Consider the following 26527-nt stretch of genomic DNA (forward strand, 5'->3'; position numbering starts at 1 on the left):
GTGGCGGACAGTCGGAGAAGATGGTGGCGGGCCAGTCGTAGAGGAGCGTAGACGGTGGGCTTTCGCCGGATGTCCCGCGTCTTCTTCGGCTGGAGAAGAGAGAGAAGAAAAAAAAACTGAAATCCGTTTTCAGAAAACGAAAACGTGAAAATGAAAACGTCTTTTTTTCGTTTTCAGTTTTTCAGAAAAGACAAAAACGTTTTTGTTTTTATTTTTTAAAAAATTTTACACCAAACGCATTTTATGTTTCCGTTTTCATTTTTTAGTCTCGAAAAATGTGAAAAATGAAAATGAAAACGGAAACAAACAGGGCCTAAGTTTTTTTCTTTGAGAGAAAACACTGTTATTAATAAAAATTTATCTTCTGCTCGGATTTCTCCCAAAAAAACTCTCCAAGATCCTACTCTTGGATCGGCCGGAGTCCAATGCCGCCTCCAGATGGGTTCATCGGAATCCCGACCCTAGATGCGGGCTCTCAATCATGGGATGCATATGCCGTTTGTGATGGTGGTGCGCAAGTTTGGCTCAGTGGCGCTTTTCCACCACTCGTCGTACGGTGGATGGTCCCTTGAGGATTGTAGTCACCCCTTTTTATGCCGGTGGTTCTGCCTTCTTTGACTTTGGTAGCCGTCTTCTCATCAGAAGCGTCGTTTGTGTGACTTGGGTTCTGTTTTGTGTTTTTAATTTTGATGTCTAATAATGGCGTGGTCAATTGCGCTGTTTGGATGTTTTCACCTTGTGTTCTGGTTTTGTTGTGTATTAGCGAAGGTGGTTTCTCCATCCTTCAATGTAGGTTGTTTGTTTAGTTCGTTTGTTTGCAGTGTCATAGGTGGCCTTAACACTATAGGTCTCTTAGTCTTGATTGATCAGAATTTTTCACAAATTATAATGGTTTTGTTGAAAGAGCCATCTCAGAGCTAAATATTTGGCGTGCTTTTTTGGTTTTTTGATTGGGGAACCTTGCATGCATTTCGACTCCTTAAATGTTTCACTCAAATTTATCGACAGGTACCCGTTAATGTTCAAGGTCGAGTTATCTTACTTTTTAAGGCTATTTATGTCAGTATTGGTGTTTGTACAACTTTAATTTGCAATGCAATTTTCCCTTTAAAAAAATAAAATTTGAATTTTTATTTAAAAAAATTAGATTGTGATTCAAACCCGGAAAATAAAAGGATGCGTAGCTTACTACAACAGGGAATAATTCTCAAAATTAGTAACTTAAGGGATAATTTGCCAAACTCTAAAAGGTTAGAGGAACAAACTGCAAAAAAGAAAAATACCAAAAGATGTGTAACCCATTGACCCAATCAAATCCAAAATCATCCCAATTCCAGCGGAAACAGAGGAAGGGACAAAATGGAGCCCACAATTTAACCATGGGAAAGCAAATTCAACCCTCAAAAGGAAAATATATAAAGTAACAAACCAAGAATAGATCTTTTACCAAATAAAGTTGATCTAAAAAGAATCTTAAGATCAAGATAAACAAGAGGAAATGAGAATAGCAAAAATGAGTTAAACAGAAGAATTTTTCTTTTTTGTTTTTAATTTTAATTATTATTTATTTATAGAGAGAAGAAGAAAAGCTCAACAAGAATTTTTAGGAAACGTTAAAAATTGAGGCATTAAACGGTTGGTTGGTTGGTTGGTTAATGTTGGCCAGGTTGTGGGCGTGGTTGGAATGGGGAAGAGAAAAGCTTCTCGTTGCAGCTTTGACTTTGACAGAGTAAAACTCAACCCATTTCCACCACCACCACCATAATCATCAAAACAGAACCAAAGCAATAAAATAAACACAAAAAGATCATATATATATATATATTATATTTACGGAAAAAAGGGGTTTTTTTTTCATTTTTTTTGGGTTTCTTTGATCTGATGGGTTTGAAGCTGTATTTGGGAGCTTGGTCAGGCCAGCTCCTTATCTGGGTCCCAAGAGAAATCATCTAAAAAGGGTCGAAAGATTTTCTCTCTCTCTCTCTAATTTTTTTTCTCCCCTGAGAAAAATTGATCTTTTTTCAAGTGGGTTCAAAGCCTTTTTGATTCATCTGGGAAATATCTGGTGTTTTGGGGTTGTTTCTGGAATGTGGAGGGACGCTGGAACTCCTGCTGATTCTTTCTATCAGGTCCGACCAGAGTGCACTGATGTTCCCAAAACTCGCTTCAAAATCAAGGTTCGTTATTTTTTTATTTATTGTTAAATTTTTTCAGTGACCCATTTTTTATTTTATTATATTTTAAAGATTTGATATGGGATTGTGCTGGACTTTTTAGATCAGGCATTGGATTGTTTTTCAAAAATTGGACATAATATGGCTCGATTTGAAGGACACATGACCATTTTACTCGTGATGTGGACATGATTTTGTTAATTGCTGAAGTTGATTGTAATATCATGATCAATTGAGATGGAAAGGAAAAAGTTTTTTTCAGATACATACATACATACATATATATATATATATATATATATATATATATTAGATAGATAGATATATAGACATACACACTTACATATATGTTTCGAGAAGCCTCAAATGTTGCTTTTAAGATGTTGAGATAATGACATTTAGCTCATTTGACTCTTAATGTAGAGGTTTTTATTTTTTAGGTATTGTATGATTCAAACGTAAATATTAGCTGTTGTTAGTTCAAGTCTTTTTGCTGCCAATCCATCTTTGACTCAACAGTTATCACATATATCGCAAAACTCAGCATTGCGTCCTGTGTCAATAGGTGAAGCTTATTGTTTTTATCTGCTGTTGCAGGCTGGTAAAACCCTAAGCGTAAGGAAATGGCAGGCTGCATTTACTCCAGAAGGGTATCTGGATATTGGCAAGACGTTAAGCCGAATACAACGTGGGGTAAGTGCACGTGTTCGTGATTCAATAGCTGCCGCTAAGTATTTTAGTTGCTGTTCCGTATGTGAATGTAAAATTGAATGTTCATAAGCGTTCAGTTAATGTTAATTTCGGATAGATCTTCACCTTGGCTTTCTAGAGAATCCTGAGTTAACTGCCAATGCAATCTTAGCATTTAAATTTCAGATCCTAATTCATATAAGCATGCTTAAGTATTAAGACTATATTTGTGATTACAGTCTTTACAGATAGTCGAATATTGAGCTCAAAGGTTTTGTAAAGGTCACAAATCCAGCTTAACACGGTTCCTTTAGGTCCTGATACTATGATTATTCTACTAGCAGCATTATGTGGACATGCAAATTGTACGACAGTTTTTGTTGTTCACTGCCTCTTTATTGTTTAGATTTCGATTTCCTTTACTTTTTTTTTTTTTGTTAATACATTTCCTGATAGATGAACATAATATGAGGGCTAATACCTCAGCATATGTTTAATTTATCCAATTAGGGAATCCACCCATCAATTAGAGGAGAAGTATGGGAATTCTTACTTGGTTGCTATGATCCCAAGAGTACATTTGACGAGCGAGACCACATGCGAGCACGTCGAAGGTAATCCAATTTTCCTTTAGTGATTATGGTAAGTCATGATTATTTATTATTAGCTAAACCTCCTAATGGAGCAGCGAACCTGAGTGTTGAGGTTGTTCAAAAACACACACACTCTCTCCTATTGACAGGTTTCGCTCATGTCTCCAGTTTCATCCCTTGTCTAGTTGTGTTGTGTAGGCTCTATATAATCTTTTTGGAGCTTAGGTAATATAAAATATTATAGCTCCAAAATAACGCTTAATCATCCTAAATGGTTGTCTAATTGACAACAACAAAGTGTGGTAATACGCCTGCAATGCATTTTAAATTATTCCTTCTTTCATAACACAGACACCCGGCATCCCAACTATGTGTCTTTTTGAGCTCCTATTTACAAGTTCGTGTCCTTTTAATAAAACCGTATGCTATCAAATTTGTTGTGCTTCCTCTTCCCACTCTAATATTCCATTTGTTAAGCATCACATAATATCTGTGCACCTTCAGGGTGCAATATGCTAGGTGGAAGGAAGAATGCTGCCAACTATTTCCGGTTGTTGGAAGTGGTCGGTTTATTACGGCCCCCATAGTCACTGAAGATGGTCAGCCAATTCAAGATCCAATAGTACTTCAAGAAACAAATGTGGACAGTGGCACAGCTGTTCGGAATGACATGGTTGGTTCAAGTACAAATGCTTCCAATAATTTGGGAGAGGTGAAGGACAAAAAAGTAATCCAGTGGATGCTTACCTTGCATCAAATAGGTTGGTCTAACGTAAATGCTCTTTTTGTTTGTAGCGATTTAAATGCTTCTGTAGCTTCTTGGTCTTGGATGTTACACAAGATTTACTAAAAGAAACCTTGGTTATCTTGGCAGGTCTTGATGTGGTTCGCACTGATCGGACATTGGTGTTTTATGAGAAGCAAGATAACCTATCAAAACTTTGGGACATTCTAGCCATATATGCTTGGATAGATACAGATGTCGGCTATTGCCAAGGTTGATTACTTTTGACCATTGTCTATAAGGCCAAACTAGTAACTTGCACTCTTTTATATATAAATATAAATATAAATATAAATATATATAAATATATATATATATATATTTTCCCGCTGAAGCATGTACTTTTTCCTAGCAAAGGATTGTTTTGAAATGAATGGTGAATGTCTACAATTTTATCCGGTTATGAACACTTTGCTTATACTGTTGTGGTATAGAAGTATTAAGGGCATAAATGACTAATAAAATCATTTACTTGTTATCACATAAATCGTCATTCATTCCTGCAAAATGGAAAATGACTTCCTAAATTTAAAAGTTGCTATAGGCTGACGGTTTCGACACTTTTAACATGCTGACAATGCTGAGCAGGGATGAGTGACCTTTGCTCCCCCATGATTATCCTTCTCGAGGATGAAGCTGATGCATTTTGGTGCTTCGAACGCTTGATGCGCAGATTGGTACATATGTTTCCATAGAAATTAATTCTTACCACATTGCATAATGTTTTCATTCTTATCAGTCTACTTGGCCCGTGTTTCCATAATGTCATCCCTCTTTTTGCTAAAATTTGAGACGTCGGAGTAATATTGCTTTCTTTTTGTCTAGTTGGTGCTTTCATCTCTTGTCATTTGAGCAGTTTCTAGATGATAGTTGTACAAGTTTGGAGAATGTGACGCAGTAGAGTTTTTTTCTCTCTTTTTTAAAAGAAAAATTTATATTCCCATTTTAGTTTGCACCTTGTTATTTAATCCTGTGTGTGTGTGGTTTTTCTTTTTTTTTTTTTTTTTTTTTTTTTTTCTCTTTTTTTTTTTTTTTTTTTTTTTTTTTTTTTTTACGCTATCATTATTTGATTTGCTAAATTGTTATATTTCTCCAGTAATTTTTTTTTTCTTTTTATGTTCCATGGGTATATCACTTCAACGTGATTTCCTTTTAATCCTCATTCCTCATTTTCTATATTGAACTTGAAACAACATTCTTTTTTTTTCCTGCCGTTTTTCTATCCATAAAACACATCCTTAAAATCCATGACAGTATCTAGTATTTGAAATTTGTTTACAGTTGATTTCGATTTGCAGTTCCATTGATGCAAATCTTTTTATCCGATGTCTTTTGTGTCCCGTTTTTAAGCGAGGAAATTTTAGATGCACTGATAGCCATGTTGGAGTGGAGACACAACTTAGTAATTTGGCTGCAATTACTCAAGTTATTGATCCAAAACTTCATCAGCATTTAGGTACACATCTTTACTTGGTTTGTTTCTTTAAATTCTACGTATGCCAATCTCAACTATAATAGCCATAATAATGACTTTTCTACTTTGTAACCGTTATATGCTTTTCTTTTTCTTATACATCCCCTTGTGTTCTGTTTGCCACGCAGAGACACTTGGTGGAGGTGACTATTTATTCGCCTTTCGGATGCTTATGGTTTTATTCCGTCGAGAGTTTTCCTTTTGTGATTCATTGTACCTTTGGGAGGTAATTCTACTTCTTCTTCTCCACTTCTTCATGCTTGTAAATTTTCTTTACTTCTAATTATGGTTGTTTGGACTTTTGATAGATGATGTGGGCACTAGAATATGACCCTGATTTATTCTCCCTCTACGAAGAACCTGGTGGAGCTAATGAAAGAGCTGACGGATCTCAAGGGAAAGCAAAGTCAATACGTCAGTGTGGGAAGTACGAAAGGGAAAATATGAAGAATGGGGCGAAAAATTCAGAAGCGCCACTCCCTATCTCGGTTTTCCTCGTTGCTAGTGTCTTGAAGGATAAGAGCTCAAAGCTACTGCACGAGGCTCGCGGTCTTGATGATGTTGTTAAGGTCAGTTAGATGAGTTAACTTGCAGGGCTTGTGGAAAACACACTATGTATCTTTAGGACAAGATTTCGTTTAAGCCACAGAACAACATTTGACTGCAAGAAAATGCTAGTACTTGGCAAACAAAGTACATGCATTATGTTATATCAACGCAGATGACCGATATTAAAATCAAAATATAATATAAACACAAAACTATTAATATCTTTTTTGATAAATAAATGAAAAAGGCCAGAAGATTAAAAGGCCCAAACATTATGGGCTTGTTTTGTTTATAGGTTCAAATCAGGTGATTAGAACCAAAATTTAAATTTTTAAAATTTTTGTGAAAGAAAACACTGTAGCAAACAATGAATTGGGTTTCAAACCCCTCTACCAAACAAGCTATATGTATGAGTTGCTTTACAGCAAAATATCAGTAAAAAAAAATACAAAACAAAATATAAATATTCCTACTCTACTCTATACTTTCTTCATATTATCTTTTGATTCTTATACGGGTCATCTTTGTTGATATCAGTGTGCATAATGCATATTTTCTCCTTCGTCTCTTTCTCAATTAATTCTTTTGCAGATATTGAATGACATGACTGGAAACTTGGATGCCAAAAAGGCATGTACTGGCGCAATGAAACTTCACAAGAAATATCTGAAGAAGGTATTAATGTTATTGAGTACTTGTATTTCATAAAGTGCTGAAATTAATCATGTTTGTTCTTCTTAACTGCAGGCCAAGAAGGCATAGCATTAGATCGCGACATTTCTGGCTAATCGAGTGCTAATCGGGATTTTTCACATGCTTTGGCTTAATTTGGCAAGGGATTAAGAAGTAAATTCTACAAGAATCTTGGCGCAGAGTTCACCAAGTTTGTTTGGGCTTTTGAGTTCAGCAGAAACAACTGCTGCAAATTAATCTCCATTTGTTTGTACACCAAAAACATTCTTTAAGTAGGCATTATACAAATCCTACTTTGTATGTCGCCATCTGTTATGTTGTTGTCTGTAACAATTTGATATAAAATCACCAAATAAGAAAGAAAGAAAAAAAGGGAAGAAAAAAAAAAAAGAAAAAAGAAATCGTGGGGGTCTTGAACCCAATAAATGAAATTACGCATTCTTTTTATTCTTTTGGAAATGATTTGAGAGAGAATCATATACTTCTGACTTTGAAGAATCCTCTTACGCATAATCAAAGTTATTTTAACGTTTATATTCATGTCTTCTTTTCTCTTGCAGATATTTTTCTTCTCTTCATAGTCTCTGGCAGATGTATACTCATTCTTTCCTTGTGCATTTTCCTTTGTTTGAAAACATGGAAAAATTATGAGCAACAAAAATTCCATTTCGCCGCAGCAGCAAATTGCCAGGTATCAATATGCAGTCCATGCCCAAAAACCGCGTATGAAAGCCTAAAGAACCAAAGGATCCTTTTTGTTCTTTTTCTTTTTCAAAGAAAAGAATCAAGGAGTAGCATCAACATAGTACAAACTTCCCATAGTTTCAATGCTTTACAACCCGCTTTAGGACTCGACTGATAAATATGTTGTGTGGTATTAAGTGCATACTTGCACGAGTAAGAATTAAGCCCATTCTTTAATTAGAATTGAGTTAGGTGCTTTTCGTTCTATTGTTGTCGGGGTCGGGATATTAATAAAAGAGAGAATTATTAAACTTACCCTTAAAAGGGTATGGGTCTAGATTTTTATACTTTTAGATTAATATCTTATTGATTAATATAATATTTAATTAAAAGGGTATTAATTAAAATTAAAGAGTAAAAATCAGGACTCATACAATTAAAAAGAATATTTATCTTTTTTTCTCTATTCAAAATGATGAAGAGAATGAGAGCGGGAAGATACTATAATCCCCCTTTTTCTTGAGAAAGAAAATCCTTGTCCTCTTTTAGTAGAAATAACTCTTTTTGTTTTAGATTTCTAGGCTCTTGGCAAAAGCGGCAAAAAAAAAAAAAAAAAACAAACAAACAAACAGCCTTTTATGGTAAGGTATCTGCAACACATCGAATTAGTTGGTATTGAAAATATGTAGAACGAATTAAGGAGTTTTTTCGGTAGTTCGTCCTACTGATAGTCTCAGCTTTTTATTATTGGATTTAATCAAAATCACATCAAATTAAAAAAAGTATCCATAACAAGCATATTCTAATACAAATTTAACGGCTGAAAAATAAAGGACTACTAGTAGTCCATTTTTGTAAGGACTATTAGAGAAAGTCTCAATGAGTTATTAGGTTGATATAAAAAATACTATAGAATGGCTTAGAACTTGTAGTTAGTGGTGGAGCCATAAGATTTAGAACTTTATCTTAGATTTCTGCATAAAATCTTAATTGTGCCCCACTTTGTGAAAAAAATTATGACTGTGCCCCCACTCAATAATTAAAATTTATGATTATGTCCCTATTCAATAAAAAAAATTATCTTTAACTTTTTTATAGTATCCTAACTGAAAGTACTTTCTTTCCGCCACTGCATGTTGTACAAAAATACGATTGAGTTTTAGACTACTCTGAGAACTATTGTAGAAAAGAGGATGAATGTACAAAAATTGTACTTACACATCACCAATGTAATGGTGCAAACTTGCCCATTTATCACTTAACTTGATTTAATTTTAGTATTTATTGTGACGATTTTGTGGATTTTTTTTTAAAAACCCCAAAATAAAGTTAACCTTATTATTTTATCTTATATATATATATATAAGTTTTCCTAAAATATAAGTCTCATTAGCTATACTGTATTTATATATATATATATATATATTATATTTTTAAAATTCATAACTTAACAAAACATAATGCGAAATAAAATGCTAGCGGTATCCATTTCCCATATCTCCTCACTGTTTGCCCGTCGTTGCACACAACCCATCATTCATTTTACATAGACTGCTTACCTACAATATAAATACATATTAAGAATGAGTTTACACTCACTAAGTAGGAATTATATATCGCTAATTAAAATAGAGTACTTAGAGTATAGTAGTAATGGATGTACCAATTATGCTCATTTATGAATTTGACTTATTAATCTTATAGGCCCGAGTTTTCTTACCGATTGCGTGCGATCAACGGGTAAAGAGGGTTTGCAAGGTCTCCAACTACACCGTGACCCTAATTCATTGCATCAATTTTTTTCCTGAACATAAGCCCCCCCCCCCCCCCCCCCCCCCCCCCCAATCTTGAGAGGTTGGTACGACACTTGACTTAAAACTGCTCTCATTAGTGTCATTAGTGAGCATGCGACATGACATACTATAACATGAGCATAAACATGTATATAAGACACGTATAATATCTCACTTTAGAACTTATTCATATTGTATGTGAGATTCTCACTTACCTGCTATCTGCAAAGGTTGGGACTAGTAATACTCGCTGAGGTTTACCTCTACTGCTGTATTCTGTAAAGAAAACCCACTGAGGTATGAATTTGACTTATTATAAGCTAATCTATTTAGCTTAGACTATTTAGGAATTTATTCTTATACTTAGAAAATATTTTTCTTTTTAAATAAGGATCATATTACCTTCTTGCATATTACAAGGATTATTTTAGATAAATCCTTATCATTTAATTTTCCTTAATTGTATTTGCTGAATCTGTCCTAGGTTGATAACTTAGTCTTTTAATTAGTTATCTAAACCATAGTCGAGGTCTAAGTTACCAATTTATTTTATTTGTTAGATTGAGCCCAAAATAGTATTAAGGCCTATTACTTTACTACATATCTGCAACGTTCCTATACTCCTATGTATCGGGTTTAGGCTTAAAATGTTGCGGGTCTAATACAAGTGTTGGGCCCGTATCTAATGTTTATTAAAAATTCACAATCCGATCCTATTTTGAAAATCATTATAGTAAATCGCTACAGTAAATCATATTTTACTGCTAGTCATATTATCGGTTACTTAAAATTAGTGTCGGAAGACACATAATGATTTTCTTTAGAAAATTACCATAAACTTGTAAAACTTCATTAGAATGTCTTTTTAAACCTCAATTACTAGGTTGCATAATAAACACTCATAATTTGTACAACTTTAAATTAAAATTTTTGGGGAAAGGTTTTTAATAAACGTTACAACTGTTTATAAATTGTACCGGTTAAACTTGACAGTTTTTCTTAAACTGTAAATAACTCTATTTAAGGTTTAAATTCTTAAAATCTGAGGTTGACGAAATTTCTTCATCTTGTCACAATCTAAAATTCTTATGTTTTGTGGAAAACGTGGTTCGGCCTCGAAATGATCCAAAAATTTTAACGAGGGTTGCACAAATGTTATTGTGCAGTTTTTGAAAACGGCCTGAAAACGCATACTAGAGTCGAATTTGTGATTTTTCACAGTCACGAAGATATGTCAGTAACGTCGAAATATAAAAGATTCACAGGTTAGAAATCTCGAAATTACCCTCTAAAGGGTCCAAAAAAGTAAAAGCAGAAATTGTTTCAAATTGACAATTTTAGACAGTTTTTATGAATTTCTAGGCAGTTTTAGATAAATGTCCAAAAGCACACTTTGAAGGCCGATTTGAGACTTCTCTACAACGAAATATTCAGAATTTCAAGATCTACAACTTTTGTGAAATAGAATTTTTCTTAATTTTGACTCTAACGACTTGAAATATTACGTCAAAGTGGACTGAAAATTTTAAACCAAAATAGCAACTTGACAACTTAATCTTTTGCATCTTTTAACCTCTTAAAATTAACATGCAAAGTTTGGATCTTATTTTAAACACACTAACAACAACCATACACCCTAATGATGCAATTTAAAAATTATTGATCTTGACTCAAAACCCTTTGCATGTGAAGATTTAACCATAAAAATACAAATTTTGTAACAAAAACTAATTTTGCACTTAAAAATTAAAATGATCAAAGTAAGTTTAAAAATTCTTACCACAATCCTTAGGAGAGAAATGATCTTGACTACAAGATGAAAAATTCCTACAAATATTTAAACTTCTTAAATAAAAATTGAAACTTTAAAGAAAACCAAGAGAAAAAGGCTTTGAATTCACCCTTGAGAATCACTTGAAAACTCTAGGAATTTCAACAAAACTTCTTCTCCTACCTCTTGATTATGGGTTTTAAGACTTTGTGTGGGGTGAGAAGTGAAAAAATTTGAGAGAAAGAGTAAGAGGGTGGTTCGGCCAAGCTAGAGAGAGAGTGAGTGAAGAAGATGATTAGAAGAAGATGATTAGAAGAAGATGATTAGAAGAAGATGATTAGAAGATGATGCTTAGAAGAAGATGATTAGAAGATGATGATTAGAAGATGATGATTAGAAGAAGATGATTAGAAGAAGATGATTAAAAGAAGATGATTAGACGAAGATGATTAGAAGAAAATGATTAGAAGAAAAAGAAATGGTAAAAGAATGGCCTTAATTTTAAGTGGGGTATTTATAGACAACTAAGCTTCTAATCTTAATCTCTCTAATTAGACTTAATTAAGCTAAAATCTTGCTTAAAACAAGTTTAAGGGTGGCGTCCATGCATAGGAGAAGGAAGATAAACTTTGACACCTAATAAGGAATCTTAACCCACATCAAATCAAGGTCAAACCTTGTTTAATTTTTGTCTCCCACTAACTCCTCTTTTAACAGATTAAGCTTGTATTGACAGTGATCTCTAGATCAGTTTTCAGGATAAAAATTTTCTGACAGTTTTCAATCTACTGTTTAAAATCGTAATCCAATACTAATTTTGTAAGGAACCAGTACAGATTTAGATTTTAAATCACGTAAATAATTTAAACTATTTCAAAACTTAAAATTTGTTTTAGAATAAATTAAAATATGAGTTTAAGATACTTGAATTAATCTCTTAGTAGAACGTAAAAATTGACAGTGTCGATTCTCGAGTCTAGCTTTAGGGTTTTACTGAAAACGTGACTCGCGTAACACCGATTTTATTAATTGGTAATTAAAGACTTCTTTGAATATTAGAGTGCTTTTCAAAGCACTGCTAATACTGTACTGTACTCAGAAATTCTTATGTCTAGAATTGCGAGTCATATTCGAATATAAATTTTTCCCTTCTTAAATCGCTGTGAGGATTATCGACCAAGTCGTAACATAATAACATTTTAACATAAAATTTCATTTAGAATTTTAAAGTAATATTATTAATTTCATAAATCCTTCATTACTAAAAACATGTCCTTATCTGAGAAAATTCTTAAGTTAATGACGTAAATTACACTAATTAATTCCAAAATTTTCTTGGTCATTACATTTATATTCTCACACCTCATACTCTCAAACATTCCTTCAACCTTTCATTGAACCAATCCATGAGTGTCAATTTACTCTCTTTTCACTTAGTTTAAATGTAATGGTTCAAGTTTAATCCACAAGGCTAGTTTTTATGTTTAAGTAGTTTTACATTTTTTAGTTAATGTAATATATTAATTAACTAATCTATTATTTTGTTGTTTTTCTTAATTTTTTTAACTCTTCATAATTTTCTTTTCCTTGTATTTTGCGTGCTTATAATATTTTTTTCATATATTTTGCCGGATTGTATTCTCTTTTATGTTTGTTTCTCTATTAGATGGTTTTTATTTTTTATTTTTTATTTTAGTTTTACTAGCTAATAAAGAAGAAATTCTAATAAAGTTGTGTATCTAGCCAACTCCAGGAAGTAAATGCAACCAATGATCTACCATCAACCTTTTATATTTCTTATATCATGTTCTTCCTTTCAAGTACTCCACCAATAGAATTTTAAAATAGAATGAGGTACGGAGGAGAGAGAAAGGGCATTGGAGAGAGGTGTAGAGGAGAGAGAAAGGGTGAATCATAGGAGAGAAAAGACGCTCGTGAAATCCAAAGTGTGAGAGAGGAAGTGAGAAAGTGAGAAAGAGTAAAAGAAAAACAAACTCAAGTTTTAATGACGAATTAAAATATTTCTAACATTTACTACCTCAAGTTTTCTAAATGTTACATTTACTACAATTTCTGTTTTTATAATTTAGTTGAAACTAGTTTCAAGAAAACTTTTTAAGTGTTTAAAGTTGAAAACAAAATGTGGTTATTTTGGTGAAATCTCGTGGACATATTCTTTGGAAAAAGGGTTATTAATCGCACTTCTTACATAGACAAATAAGCATCTCCTTGAAGTCGAACCTCATAAATTAATTATATTTTTATATAGTCTCATATATTTGCTCAAATAAGCAATTCTTTGTTTGTGGGCGATGTGGTATTACGTTCATGCGTTTCTTATTTATATATTTTTACTAATTACAATAAATAAATTTTTGTGTTAGTCTTAATAGCTCGTTATACTTTACCACTATACAGGTAAAATGTCCGATAATGGCACCGAAATTTACAGTTATATGGACAAATATTTTCATGGTTTTTTCAATTTTTTTTTTTTTTGCTCTTTCCGCTTTTATCCCTAAACGTTGAGTTATATCTATATCTATACCTACATACTAAGAGAATGTGTTTTGAGAGAGTTTTTTTTTTCTTTTCTTTTTTAGCTTTTTTTTTAAGTTTTTCTTTTTTTTTCTTTCTTTTTTTTCTTATTTTTTTATTGCATCTTTTATCTTTGAGTTTTTTATATTTCTAAATATATTTCATTTAAATACTTTTTTTACGTTTATCTAAAATATTACTTTTTTTGAATTACTTTGCTTAATTTATTCTCAAATGTATTATGACATAAATATATATATATATATATATACATATATTACCTGTGATCTTCATACATTTCAGTTTTTATAGTGAAATATTTTACACACTAGAAAACTGTGCGTACCATTTAGCATAAGTTTTTATTTTTTATTTTTATTTTTTTGTCTTTTTCTTCCTTGTCCTTTGCTTTAAATCTTCTTTCTCGCTTTCATCTTTATTTCTTTTATGCTCTCTTTTTTCTTTCTCTTTTTTTTTTCTAACAATTTATTCTCAAATTGTCCGTACATAAATATTTTTTTGCTTGTGATCCTCATAAATTTCAACTTTAATTGCGAACATTTCGTACACTAATAAAATGTGCGTAACATTTCGCACAAGTTTTTTTTTAAGTGTTTTTGGTCCATTTTTACTATCTTTTGCTTTAGATCTTTTTTCTCGTTTTTTCATTATTTCTTTTTTTCTTTTTTCTTTTTTTTAATAATAATTTATATAACCGTAATTTTAAATGAGTCACGCACATTTTTAAGTAGTGTAACAAATAAAAAGCACAATAGTGAGATCAAGAAAATCTCTCCTTTCCTGAAATTTCTTTCAATTAAACTGTTTCCTAAGATTTCCAATAGTAAATATACAAGGGAATAAAAAAAAAAAAAAAAAAAAAAGGGAAAAAAAAAAAAAAAAAAAAAAAAAAGGTAAACAAACAAATAAAGAATCTACCATGAATCATAAATCATTCGAGACACCTTGATAATCCATCCAAGTTCCAACACTTGTATAGCCAGATAACTAGCTTTTACAGTGCTAGTTAAACTCCCATACAAGTTATCATACTACATCACTTTTTTTTTTTTTTTTTGTTACAATCCCCTCATCATAAATATGATTAATTTTCCTCAAGCTCAATCTTCTCCATAGCTGTATATTCCGAGCTCATTGATCCCCTTGCTACTGCAGATATAGGGAAAAGAAAAAGGGAAAAAAAATAATTAAAACAATTGGGCAAATATTCAAACAAGGTCTAAAGGCAATATTTGTTAAATTATTGCATTTGTGAAGACTTTATAGTTTCTAAATTATAAAACCAGGAGAGATTTTCTAACATTCTAATTAAATGTTGTGTAGAAGAAACTAGTTGAAAACAAACTTGAAAATAATCCCTGAAATGACAATTTTTCCATAAAATCTAAGAGGAAAACTAAATTCATTTTAAGACAGACTGGGTCTAATCTATCGCCAGAAAAAATAAAAATAAATAACAAAACAAAATATTTTAAAGTTCATGAATTGAGAAAAACGTTTTTCACGCAATGGGTCCCACATTAAATAAGGTGATTTTCATTGTCATGTTGGACACCACTACTGCTGCGTAAACTTTTTTTTTTTTTTTTTTTTTGAAAAATTAACTTATATTTGTTATCTATCGAATTAACTTTGTCAGTAATATAGGAGAATTTTACCAAAACGAAACCCCCCAAAAGCTGTACGTATGCATCTATGAACATATCAATGCAAATGCCGATCAACCACCAGTACAAAAGTCAGCGCAGCAGCAACCAAAACCGGCAACCCCAGACCGACTTCAGCCCTTCTACGCCGCGAGCTACTCGTCGGAAAATGCACCGGAATCTCACACTCCTCCCCGTTGAAGAAAACCTTCGTCGGAAACCCGTCCCCGCCGCGAACGTCGATCCCCGGCGTCCGCTTCTTGGCGAACGAAATCACCGATTGTTGCTTCCCGGGAACCCTAGGGTCAGTCCTCGGGTTCGTCCCGTTCGTCATCCCCATCAAGTAGTTCAGCCCCGGAAGCCCTTGCAAGAATATTGTATTGTTTACGTCAGGGAGTCTTGTCCCGTTGAAGGAGTAAACGTTTTCGTATCCGGGGTAAGCTTTTTTCATCTGAATCGCGGCGAACCAGTCGTCGAAAGAGGTATTCAGCCAGTTGAAGAGCGTTATCCTGGCCGTCCACCCGCTCTTGTAGTCGGTGTTTATGTGCCAGTTCATGCTCAACCCGCAGTTGTCCGGACACGGCAATGTTTTGGGGATATTATTGTGCTTGATCCTAGCCCATGCCTTGGCCTTCTCCGTCCGGTTTGCGAACGGGACCAGAAGTGCCTCCGGAGGAAGCAGTAGTGGCTGCGCCTCTGGGTCACATGTCGTGGTCGTGATATCAAAAGACCCCGTCGTCTTCTGGCCGCACCCGCAGGCGCAGGTATTGCAGGGGACGACGGAGTCGTTGTAGTAGGCAGAGAAGGAGACGCAGCAGCGGGAATGCCTGGTCTTCGGGCGGGTGATGTTGCAGACGACTTGCCAGCTGGCGATGGCGGTCGTCACCGACTGGAGGCCGGAGGGGTCGGGGAACTCGGTGGGGTCGACGCGGAGGGGGGAGCCGCATTTGTAGTCGGGGTTGAGGACGCCGTCGACTTGCCACTTCTGAGGAGGGTAGAAGGTGGTCCGGTTGCTGACGTCAGGTGGGACTTTGTAGACTTGCAACTGGAAAATGGACCTTGATTTGTTGGAGTCCATTTGGGGTGGTAACAGAGTTCCGTTTCTGCAGCAGAAGGGCAGTTTTCCGACCTTCTCGTCCTCGGCTCGGTCGGCCGGGAGGTCGGAGATCGTCGGCTTCTTTTGGCAGTTCATCACCTGAGACCATGAGCAAGGGCAATAAATGTTATTTGGATTAATGGAAATGCTAACTAAAATTTAGACAATAATATGTGAATGGAGATGTTTGGTGTAAGTAATTGCTCTCTTTTAATATTAGATTTATGTCTATCAATATTTTGTCATCATTTTAGCATATGTGATGATATCTATCTAATTTTTGTGTTGAGATCTAGTATTTAACCAATTACATTATACAACGTAAATAATTTTTTTGAAATAACATATAAAAGTCAATTAAAAGTACTTCAAATTATTTAAATATGTGATATAATTTGATTGGTTAAATATTAAATTGAAAATCTAAAAGTGGATAGACATCTGAGTCCAAATTTTAATTGAAAATTATGATTGGTATGAATGAATATCTTTATATACCATTTTAGAATGATATATTGGAAAATTGGTATATGTTATTATAAGGAGTTGAAATCTAATGTCTCCTTTGTTATCCAGCTAATTCATTTCAAGTCAAAAGATCGTTCTATTAATTTGAATATTTATGTAAATGGCATTCAAGACATAATTTGTTACTTCTTATCATAATATAAAAGATTTGATTAGAAATTTGAAGTATGAAGGATATTAATTTTTTTTTTTTTTTTTTATGCTTGCCTGAGAAAAATCAAGGTCTTTGTAGTACAGTCCGGCGGGGCCGTAGATGCAGTCGGAGGAGTCATGGCGGTGGGTATAAGCTCCTCTCATGGCGTAGATGAACTCTCCTCTGGTCCATTCCCATGTCAAGTTCCAGTGGTCAAGGCGTCCCAAGGAGTTATTGTTGTCTATGGTGACTTGGGCAAGGTAGTTTCCTGAGAAGGCCTGGATGATGTCGTATGTGAAGGATAAGTCGCCGTTTTGGCGGGGGAGAAACTTTGTCGTTTTGGTCGTCTTGGCCTTGTATTTTGGGTCGCTCTTACAGCATACGTACATTGCACTGGTTCCTGTATGTAAAAGAGAAAAAAGTACGTAAAGAAGTACTTGACAGTGTTTTTACAAGCAGAAACTTAAAAAAATTAAAAAAAAATTAAAAAGTACTTCACAATGTCTGTAGTTTGGTCGTGTATCACCGGATGCATGGTTAAATTTATATTTTGTTAGTCCATTTAGTTGACTAATTCGAGTTTTTAATTTGAGTTGAGATGTGACTTTATGTGAGTTTTTTACTGTAATAAAAAGTTAGATGCGACTGTTTTGAGAGTTTTTTACTATAGTAAAACTCGAATTCTAAACTTAAATCGGTGAAATAAACGACACCTTAATATTCAAAGTTTCTGTTGTAGTATTTAGATGTTTTGTTGATGATTTAATTCAACTATGTATTTTTTTTCCCCTTCTTTCTATAAACAATAGATTTGAACTCTACACCTACACCTTAAGATGAAGTCAGGTGTAAACTTCTGGCTAAACTATATATATATTTGAACTCTACACCTTAAGATAGTTATTAGCCTAAATTTGTGTGCCCCTACAAGTTTCAAACATTTAATTTTATGTATAACAGTCTTAGTTGTATCACTACTTTTTATATAAGAGTAAAAAAAATTGTGACAGCATAAAATATTATGTTTGTGTTTGTTTGATAAAAAATCATTTCTAATTTTTCATAATTCTCACTAAAAAAAAACTCTCTCACCGTCTTAAAGATGAATTTGAGAAATTTGCAACCCATTCTTACGTTGCATTGTTTTCTCCTTTTCCACTTTATATAACAAGCTATTCTTGTCTCTTCTTTTTAGGTCAGAATATTCTTTTACTGGTTGAGCTGTGTGGAAACTTGTCTAAAAAAATTTATTTGCATACTAAAAAGAATTATGTCATAAGATAAGTTATTCACACATATAATTAAATTTATTTGTTCTTAAAATGATCATTTTGCAAAAAAAAAAAAAAAAAAAAAAAAAAAGTGTTTCATGTTATAGTAAAACAAATATTAGCTCATTACACAGAGCTAGCACGTAAGAAAACTTGTTGCAGTAGTAAAGATAGAACATTCAATATTATAGCTAATACACAATAATTCTAATTTTTTTTTTTGGTAGTTAATACACAATAATTCTATTATGTGATTGCAGATATTGCTTAGCGATAAATCAGCTCAAATCAACACCCCAAATTCAGAAGAAAAAATTATTATTTTTTGTTTTTTTTAAGGAAATAGCTCTATCTCATCTTTAAAATAACACAACTACATAACTACATATTTATCCTTCAAAAAAACTATATATTATTATTCATTTTTTCTAATTTTAATGCATGATGAATTACCAGAAAACCTACCATGACGGTGAGGCGCCGGGCACTGGAATCCATCATTTTCGAGCCGAATCGTCTTCGGCATCGGAACCGCCTTCGGCTTGAGCCCGAACATCGTGCCGATGATCCCGACGGTGGCCTGAATCTGATCATAATCCCCGGCCGTCTCGATCGCCGTCTTCAAGTCCGCCAACGAAAACCCCGAGAAGTACGTCCCGTTCCCCACGGCCATCGGGAAATCCCCGCCGTCCATAACGACGGCGCCGTCGACCGACACCAAGATCTCGTCGTGCTGAAACCCAACAAACATCTTCCACGCCTTGAGCTCATCCTTCCCGGCATTGAGCACCGCCGCCTCGGCCTTGAACGCCCACGCCTGCGCCGATACGTTCTTCACGTGCGGCAACTCCTTCACGCGCGAGATGAACGTGTACGACAAGAATATTCCGTTGCAGTCCTGCACCTCCGGCGGCGGCGCCGCCTTCGGCTTGCCGCCGTCGTTGTAATCATAGTCCTGGCCGTAGCAGATCTCCACCCGCCAGAATGTTGATATTATTATTATTAACGCGAGAAAGAGAAATGGGAGTGGTTTCTTCATTGTTGGGTCTTGATATCAGGAGAGAGAAAGTGTTTAGAGAGGAGGATATATTTCAGAATCGGCGGTGTTGCCGCGTTCTGCGAGGAGAGAGAGAGAGAGAGAGAAGAGTGGGAGTTTGTCGGAGGAAACCCCATGAGAGAGAAAGAGGAGAAATGTTTTACAAAAATAGGAGGGAGAGACGTTGGGAAGACATGGTCAGCTTTGCATTCTCTTCCGTTGGTTTCAGCGTCTGGTTCGCAGGATTTTTTTTTTTTTTTAAGGACCAAAAAAATTGTCTTCTTACCCTTCATTAAAATAAAACTTTCTAGCTTAATTATATGTTTCCTAGTTTTAATTGTTGTTTTATTGGAAAATTTTTTATTAAATTATGTTTCCTAGATAAAAAGAAAATATATGCAAAGCATATGAACCTTAACATAAATCTAACGGTTCAAATACAAGGTCTATTCTATAAGATTTTTTTTCTTAATATCGTACTGTAAAAATCTCATTTTTTTAAAAAAAAGAAAAATGTAAAGAGCTGTCTCTGTGATGGAAGAAGCTAATTTTAGGTTAGGAAACAATTCGTTAGTTTCAAAGATTATAAGTTTCGGCGGTGTGGTAGGCAATTTTTGCATTTTCAGATCTCCTGATGAACCAAAAAAAACAAAAAACTGAGTATTAATAGCTTTGAAATATACATATATAATGCAATATCATGTGGATTTTTATACGTTTTTGATTAATTATTGACGAGTTTCATATGTTTTTCGCTTTAAAATTTCTTAATTATTTTTGTCAGCAATAGAAGAAAAAGCTCTATTGCCAACACCGGAGGACATGGACTTGGGCGTAGACGCATAGTTGGAATTTCAAAAAGTGAGTACACTGCAGGAGTCACACATCGCTTGGACACTGCCGTCCTTTGCAGCTTATATTGCATAAGATAGGATAATTCAATCCCCCTTTGGGTACATATGATAGAATTGAAATGGAGAAATATTATGTGTTTTTTTAAAAATGATTTCGTTTTGAATAAAAAAAAAATAAAAATAAGATTATTTTGAGAATGACTAATTCTAAAATTGCGTTTTTAATTTTATAAGAGGTTATTTTGAATATAATAAAAAATAAAATTATATTTATTAATTAATATATTATAATATTATTGATAAGTATTAAAAAAATAAAATAAAAAAGTGAAAATAATTTTTAATTATTTTTTATTTCTTTCAAAAACAAAATTAACTCCGAACACAGTCACTATTTTTCTTTTTATTTTTATTTTTAAAATATTTACTAAATAAATATCATTTCGTTTTTATTTTATTTTTTACTTTTTAAAATAAGTAAAAATCGTTTTAAAAAAACGATCCAAACACGCAAAAATAATTTCAGAGACGCAATATTTTGGGAACAGTTTTATAGAAGCAATTTTGGATCATCAAAGACATAGAAGACGATGTAAACAAACCAAGATACAAAAACAACAAAACAACTGGTCGGCTCTGTCGATACTTATTCTGAAATGAAACTAGTTCGAAATAATCAACTTCAATTTAATGGGTAGGTTTATCATTTGTGAACAAACCCAACAAATCCTCCATTGTATTGTAGTATATATCTTCTTCGGTGGAGGTTTTCTTTTATAATTTTTCAAAGAAAGGCTTTGGTTGTTGATGTTCTGGCATTGTTTTTTTTTTTTGAGTTAAGGGAGTAAACGAACAAGGGAGTTGGAAGCTTTAGTTGGGCTTTCTGGGTTTTCTAAGGAATGAGAAGAAAGAGATCGCGAGGGACAGAGAGAAGCGTGGGAAGGTTATTATTGAATACGGCTTATTTTTAGTACAGTGTATTGTATTATTTTATAGTGAATTGATGATTTAAGTTGCGGTTGAGTATGATTAGGAGTCGGGATCATGCCAATATAAGGTCATTTTGGAACCTAGTTGGGCTTTCTGGGTTTTCTAAGGAATGAGAAGAAAGAGATCGCGAGGGACAGAGAGAAGCGTGGGAAGGTTATTATTGAATACGGCTTATTTTTAGTACAGTGTATTGTATTATTTTATAGTGAATTGATGATTTAAGTTGCGGTTGAGTATGATTAGGAGTCGGGATCATGCCAATATAAGGTCATTTTGGAACCTATAATTATTGAAAAATTAAGAGGTATAATGCAAATTTATATTTTTTTAAAAATATATTTTCACTCCAAACTTTTTTGTAAAATTACATTTTAATTCCAAACTTTTATAAAATTACACTTTGACTCCAAAAATTTTAAAAAAGTTAATTTTGACACCAAAACTTTTTGAAAAATTATATTTTGACTCTAAAATTTTTTAAAAATTACATTTTGACCCTAAAATTATTAAAATTTTACATTCTTTATACAATATGTCATGACACCAAACACTGTATTGTATTATGATAACACAATACAATACACTTTATACAATACAATACAAGCTACCAAACATGTCTTATACTTAATGAACTACATGCGTAGATTGAATTAATACTTTTTGGAAAAATGTAAATGTTTATGCATATCCGAATCCTTTGACGGATGTGATTTTTGCTTCCAAGCCTCAAAAAATTGTAGCCAGATATTGTGTTTATTATTATTATTTATTTTTTTGCTTCCAAGCCTCAAAAAATTGTAGCCAAATATTGTGCACGTTATTCTTCTTATTGTTATTGTTATTATTATTATTTTATTATTATTATTATTATTTATTTTTTTGCTTCCAAGCCTCAAAAAATTGTAGCCAAATATTGTGCACGTTTTCCTTCACACACTTCTGGTTAATATCAATTCATATGAGCGTTGCTATATAGCAAGAGTAGTAAAACTCACGATCCAAGTGTCTGAATCCAGTAAAGCCATTGCACTCCAATTTTTTTAATATTATTGGTCATTGATAAAAACAATAAAGCTTTCTAACTTCTTCTCTCCCTTTCTCTATGTTTTTATTGTTGATGACTTATATATCTCTATGTTTTTATTGTTGGTGACTTATATATCTCTATGTTTTTATTGTTGGTGACTTATATATCTCTGAAACTTAACTTCTTTATATGGACAATTCGCAAGAAAAAGAAAGGCTCTTGAAGTGTTTTAAACGTCTCAGTGACTTATATATCTCTGAAACTTCTTAAACTTCTTCTTTATGTGGACAATTCGCAAGAAAAAGAAAGGCTCTTGAAGTGTTTTAAACGTCTCGTTTTCATGAGCTAAATGAAAATATTTCTGGGTATCAGGATAGATAAGCCATTCGCTCTTTCATTCATGTACAATGCAACAAGGACGCAAAAATCAACTCTGAAATTTTCGGTTTTTTTTTTCCTACTTGGATGAAAAAAAAAAAAAAAAAGGTACCTAAAAAAATCATAAAAAAGAACTTTTTTCAAACCACAAGTCCACAACCCAGAACAATCACCGGAAAGCATTTTTCATTCATATATGCAGGAAGAGATAAAAGTCTTTTCCATTTTTCTAAAATTTCCTTTCAAATATACAACAGCAAAATAGCCAAGTCCAGTGAGTAAAGAGACTAGTATCCTAATGAACCTTGTTCAGTGATTTATCCCATCCACTTCTAGTTCTAATGTCAATTCATCGATGCACTAGCAAATTAAGGGTCGTTTTCATTTTTGTAAAATTTCCTATCCAATATACAACAGAAAAATAGCCAAGTCAATAGAGTCAAGAAACGATGATCTCCTCTGCACTACCAATTTCTTCGACGAACTGGGCTTTCGGTTCCAAGTCGATGAACTGGTTAGACTTACTCGCAAGATGTGAAATGCTAACCCTGCCCTGACGCTTAATATAATCTGCAACGGCTTGCATTTCTTCTTGAGAGATGTATATATACTTTCCTCTGTCATCCATTACACCAGAAAGTCGCCCTATTATAGGAAGAAACGAAACAATATATCAAGTTTTGCAGTCACTTTTTTTATGTACAAAACACAAATACCAAATTATGGTGTAGACAACACAAAATTCAATTACGAATCTGAGGAGCGCTGTAAACTTTAACTAATAATTAGTAAAGTTGCATAAAATAAAATAAAAATTTTAATGCAAAAAAGTTGTGAAGAGGAAATACGCAATAGACGAGAAAACTTGAATAAGGAATCGGAATGGAACATACCCATACTCTCCAAAGAGGTGATGCGATTAATACATTCCTGCATCAAAAATAGGGGAAAATTTAAAACAAATTAATGGAGTTCACTACCATAATTATAAGAGAAAATTGAACAGAGCCTACCTGAGTCCTTAACTTGAACTCCGCAGCAAGATCTTCCAAAGGAACACACTTGTGTTTCTGCAAGATTACAATTAAAAAAATAAAAAATAAAAAAAGACAATTCTTAAGAATTACCACCATAACAAACTTTTTAGATGCCTCATCTTCATTTATCAACACTCTGAGAAACAATATCCTTAAATAGTTTCATCAGGGCAGGATGTAGGAATAAGCCACCATGACTTGCTTATTTGACATGAGCTTGAGCTCTTCTCAAGTTTAAATCAGAAATTTGACCAACCAGTATACCATTGAGCTTGAGATTATTCAGTATGTAAGCCAAGTCTATATGTTTGAGCTTCGAGTAATTATCAAACAAGCAAGTCTAGTGCAATTCATTTTTTCCCTAGTTTCAAATAAAATCACAAGGCTCGAACCGACACACAGAGAATAAGAATAATCATGAAATTGGGAGTCTAAGAGGAAAATAACTGAAAGCTACCTTTATGTACTCCACAAAATTAGAAAGCTTATCTTGACTTCCCTCTTGCACTTCATTTTCTGTGGTACCTTCAACATCAACAGAAAATTCACCTTTCCACTTTTCAAACTCCAATGCAGCAGCTTCCTCTTCCTTGGCCTTTTGGGCCTGGGCTTCTTCTTCCTATGAAAACAAAGACCATATTCTTCAATGAAGGAACGCTATAATAGACGGACAAAAACACGCCAAAATCCCAACACCATAGGAAGAGGGGTAGAATCACCCACCAGCTTACGCTCGAGTGCCTCACGCTCCTCATCTTTCTGCCTCCTCTTTTCAACATAATAGTCTTGTTTTGTTTTCCTTGACTCACGTGAAGCTTGTTCAGCCTAAACACAGTAGATAGTACAAAATGTATATGCAGTGCAGGTTCAAAAAAATATAAAAGAAGCATTCTCATGAAAAAACACACAAGAACCAAAGACCAAAAACAACGTCAAGTTATCTACTTTATGAACTGTAAGCCAAATCTTTCCCATGTATTTAAGCACTTAGAGTGCATTTAATTCATAAATAAAAAGAGAATGACTCATTCTCTTTCCTCCCATTCATGCGTTTACTTACTAGACCGTAAATGCAATTATGCAATTTAATTCTTAGTAGATAAGCATACACTTGAATTAAATACTTCATTCATTTCTCCATTCCCCATCTTTCCTTTCTACATCCTTTCACTTTGCGACTAAAATCCATTACAAACTAGTAACACCCTTAGTTTACAGTTGGGTTGACATTTTTCTCCTAGAAAGATATGGCAGTCAAACATGTTGGTTATCTTATAAACCTCACTCATAACGCCAAAAATAAACAACTATAGTCATTCTGGTTTTGGAGTCCATATTCCTAAGCAATTCATTCAAACTAGGGCTTTTCCGGACATTGATGACTAGGGCCATAACAAGGACTAAGAAAACAAAAATGGCTTCAGTAAAATGGTAAACAAGAAAGCAGAGAAAACAATTGCCTGTCTTTGCGCTTCCCGCTCTTGCCGTTTCTTTTCCTTTTTCGTTGATGCTCTAGCTTCATAGGGCTCTTCATCCTCACTCTCATCAACAGCTTCTGCATTAATTAACGATTGATTCAAATTATTCTAGGAAAAATGGAAGTTTAGTTTGACAGCCATTGAAGTAACAATAAATATATTAAAAACAAATTACACAAACATGCAAAATTATCTTCACAATGCCCATATAATTGAAAATTTGTTATGATCTTCTTCATTTTCTCTTTAGCCTCTACCACAAATCCCTCTACAAAAACCACATTAAATTCCTCCACATCGCAATTCTCATAACTTCAAATCAGCCATTATCCATGCACAAAAATAAAGCCCTAATATTTCTCGTAACTCTGTTTGCTAATTGGATTAATTTAAAATTTAATTTTTAAAAAAAGCGAAAAACGAAGCGAAACCTTCTTGAGGCGGTGGCGCCGACGAAGAGCTGGCTCCAGAAGCGGGTCTCCGGCGCATACGCCGAGCGGCGGTGGCGCGAACCACAGTCTCTGTTCTCGGGACCTGAATCCGAAGCAAATTCATGAATCAATTGAGGAGAAAATTCTTGTTTGTTTGGAAGGAAGGAAGGAAAATCGGAAGAAAATAGCAAGGAAAATCGAAACCTGAGGTTCTTCGCGATGATGATCAGGCGATCGGGAGTCTTGGCGGCGTTTCCAAAGATAGAGCGGAATCAGTGCGATGACGAGAAGCACTGAGAGAATCGCAGCCAGGAGTTCCTCCATTGCCGAAACGATTTGAGAGAATACAAGAGAAGACAGGAAACGTGGGAGGAATGAAAATAGAGAATTGAAACTCAGTTGATTCACAATGGGGCCGTTTCGTTCACCCGTTTAGCTGTCTGAGCAGGGTGGCTTTTCCTATAGTGTTTTAATTATTTCTTTTTATTGTTAATTTTAATACGATTCGTGACAAAAAAAAATTTTTAAAATTTTTAAAATTTTTAAAGGACGTTTGGTTAGAGGATTCAAAATTCCTATAGTGTTTTAATTATTTCTTTTTATTGTTAATTTTAATACGATTCGTGACAAAAAAATTTTTTTAAAATTTTTAAAATTTTTAAAGGACGTTTGGTTAGAGGATTCAAATCATGTGATTCGAATTATTTTTTATTTACGTGAATTTTTCATGAGAGAAAATACTGTAGCGAATCACGAATCATGATTCGAATCAGGGAACGAATCCATCTACCAAACATCCTTTATATGACACAATCATTTTATGTATTAATAGGATCCGAAAATAATTTGTGATACAAA

General features: G+C 33.6%; 3 protein-coding genes across 3 annotated transcripts; 1 reads left to right on the forward strand and 2 right to left on the reverse strand.

The window, feature by feature from the left end:
- The first annotated feature begins 1585 nt into the window (after positions 1–1585).
- On the forward strand, positions 1586–7481 carry LOC21395123 (GTPase-activating protein GYP7). Its single transcript, XM_024171668.1, has 11 exons — positions 1586–2177; positions 2772–2867; positions 3375–3478; positions 3962–4218; positions 4332–4454; positions 4830–4918; positions 5592–5697; positions 5844–5941; positions 6024–6284; positions 6856–6939; positions 7012–7481. The coding sequence occupies exons 1-11, from the start codon at positions 2088–2090 to the stop codon at positions 7024–7026; spliced, it is 1323 nt and encodes a 440-aa protein (XP_024027436.1). The 5' UTR covers positions 1586–2087; the 3' UTR covers positions 7027–7481.
- Positions 7482–15468: 7987 nt separating this feature from the next.
- On the reverse strand, positions 15469–19477 carry LOC21395124 (COBRA-like protein 10). Its single transcript, XM_024171662.1, has 3 exons — positions 18904–19477; positions 17242–17567; positions 15469–16605 (listed from the first exon to the last, which is right to left on the reverse strand). The coding sequence occupies exons 1-3, from the start codon at positions 19475–19477 to the stop codon at positions 15469–15471; spliced, it is 2037 nt and encodes a 678-aa protein (XP_024027430.1).
- Positions 19478–23084: 3607 nt separating this feature from the next.
- On the reverse strand, positions 23085–26108 carry LOC21395125 (DDRGK domain-containing protein 1). The gene is made up of 8 exons (XM_024171676.1): positions 25874–26108; positions 25670–25772; positions 25221–25315; positions 24484–24585; positions 24218–24379; positions 23737–23793; positions 23617–23653; positions 23085–23368 (listed from the first exon to the last, which is right to left on the reverse strand). Exons 1-8 carry the CDS (start codon positions 25991–25993, stop codon positions 23163–23165), a joined length of 882 nt encoding a protein of 293 aa, XP_024027444.1. The 5' UTR covers positions 25994–26108; the 3' UTR covers positions 23085–23162.
- Positions 26109–26527: the final 419 nt, after the last annotated feature.

This window comes from Morus notabilis, unplaced genomic scaffold (assembly GCF_000414095.1).
Source record: "Morus notabilis unplaced genomic scaffold, ASM41409v2 Scaffold574, whole genome shotgun sequence".
NCBI classification, from domain to species: Eukaryota; Viridiplantae; Streptophyta; class Magnoliopsida; order Rosales; family Moraceae; genus Morus; species Morus notabilis.

Coding starts and splice junctions, on each gene's coding strand:
- LOC21395124 (XM_024171662.1), bottom strand. CDS start 19,477: ATGAAGAAACCACTCCCATTTCTCTTTCTCGCGTTAATAATAATAATA. Junction 17,568..18,903: donor CCCGGCGCCTCACCGTCATG/GTAGGTTTTCTG, acceptor TTTTACATACAG/GAACCAGTGCAATGTACGTA. Junction 16,606..17,241: donor AAGACCTTGATTTTTCTCAG/GCAAGCATAAAA, acceptor TCATGGTCTCAG/GTGATGAACTGCCAAAAGAA.
- LOC21395123 (XM_024171668.1), top strand. CDS start 2,088: ATGTGGAGGGACGCTGGAACTCCTGCTGATTCTTTCTATCAGGTCCGA. Junction 2,868..3,374: donor TAAGCCGAATACAACGTGGG/GTAAGTGCACGT, acceptor TTATCCAATTAG/GGAATCCACCCATCAATTAG. Junction 4,919..5,591: donor AACGCTTGATGCGCAGATTG/GTACATATGTTT, acceptor CCCGTTTTTAAG/CGAGGAAATTTTAGATGCAC.
- LOC21395125 (XM_024171676.1), bottom strand. CDS start 25,993: ATGGAGGAACTCCTGGCTGCGATTCTCTCAGTGCTTCTCGTCATCGCA. Junction 24,586..25,220: donor AGCGGGAAGCGCAAAGACAG/GCAATTGTTTTC, acceptor TACTGTGTTTAG/GCTGAACAAGCTTCACGTGA. Junction 24,380..24,483: donor AGGCACTCGAGCGTAAGCTG/GTGGGTGATTCT, acceptor TTGTTTTCATAG/GAAGAAGAAGCCCAGGCCCA.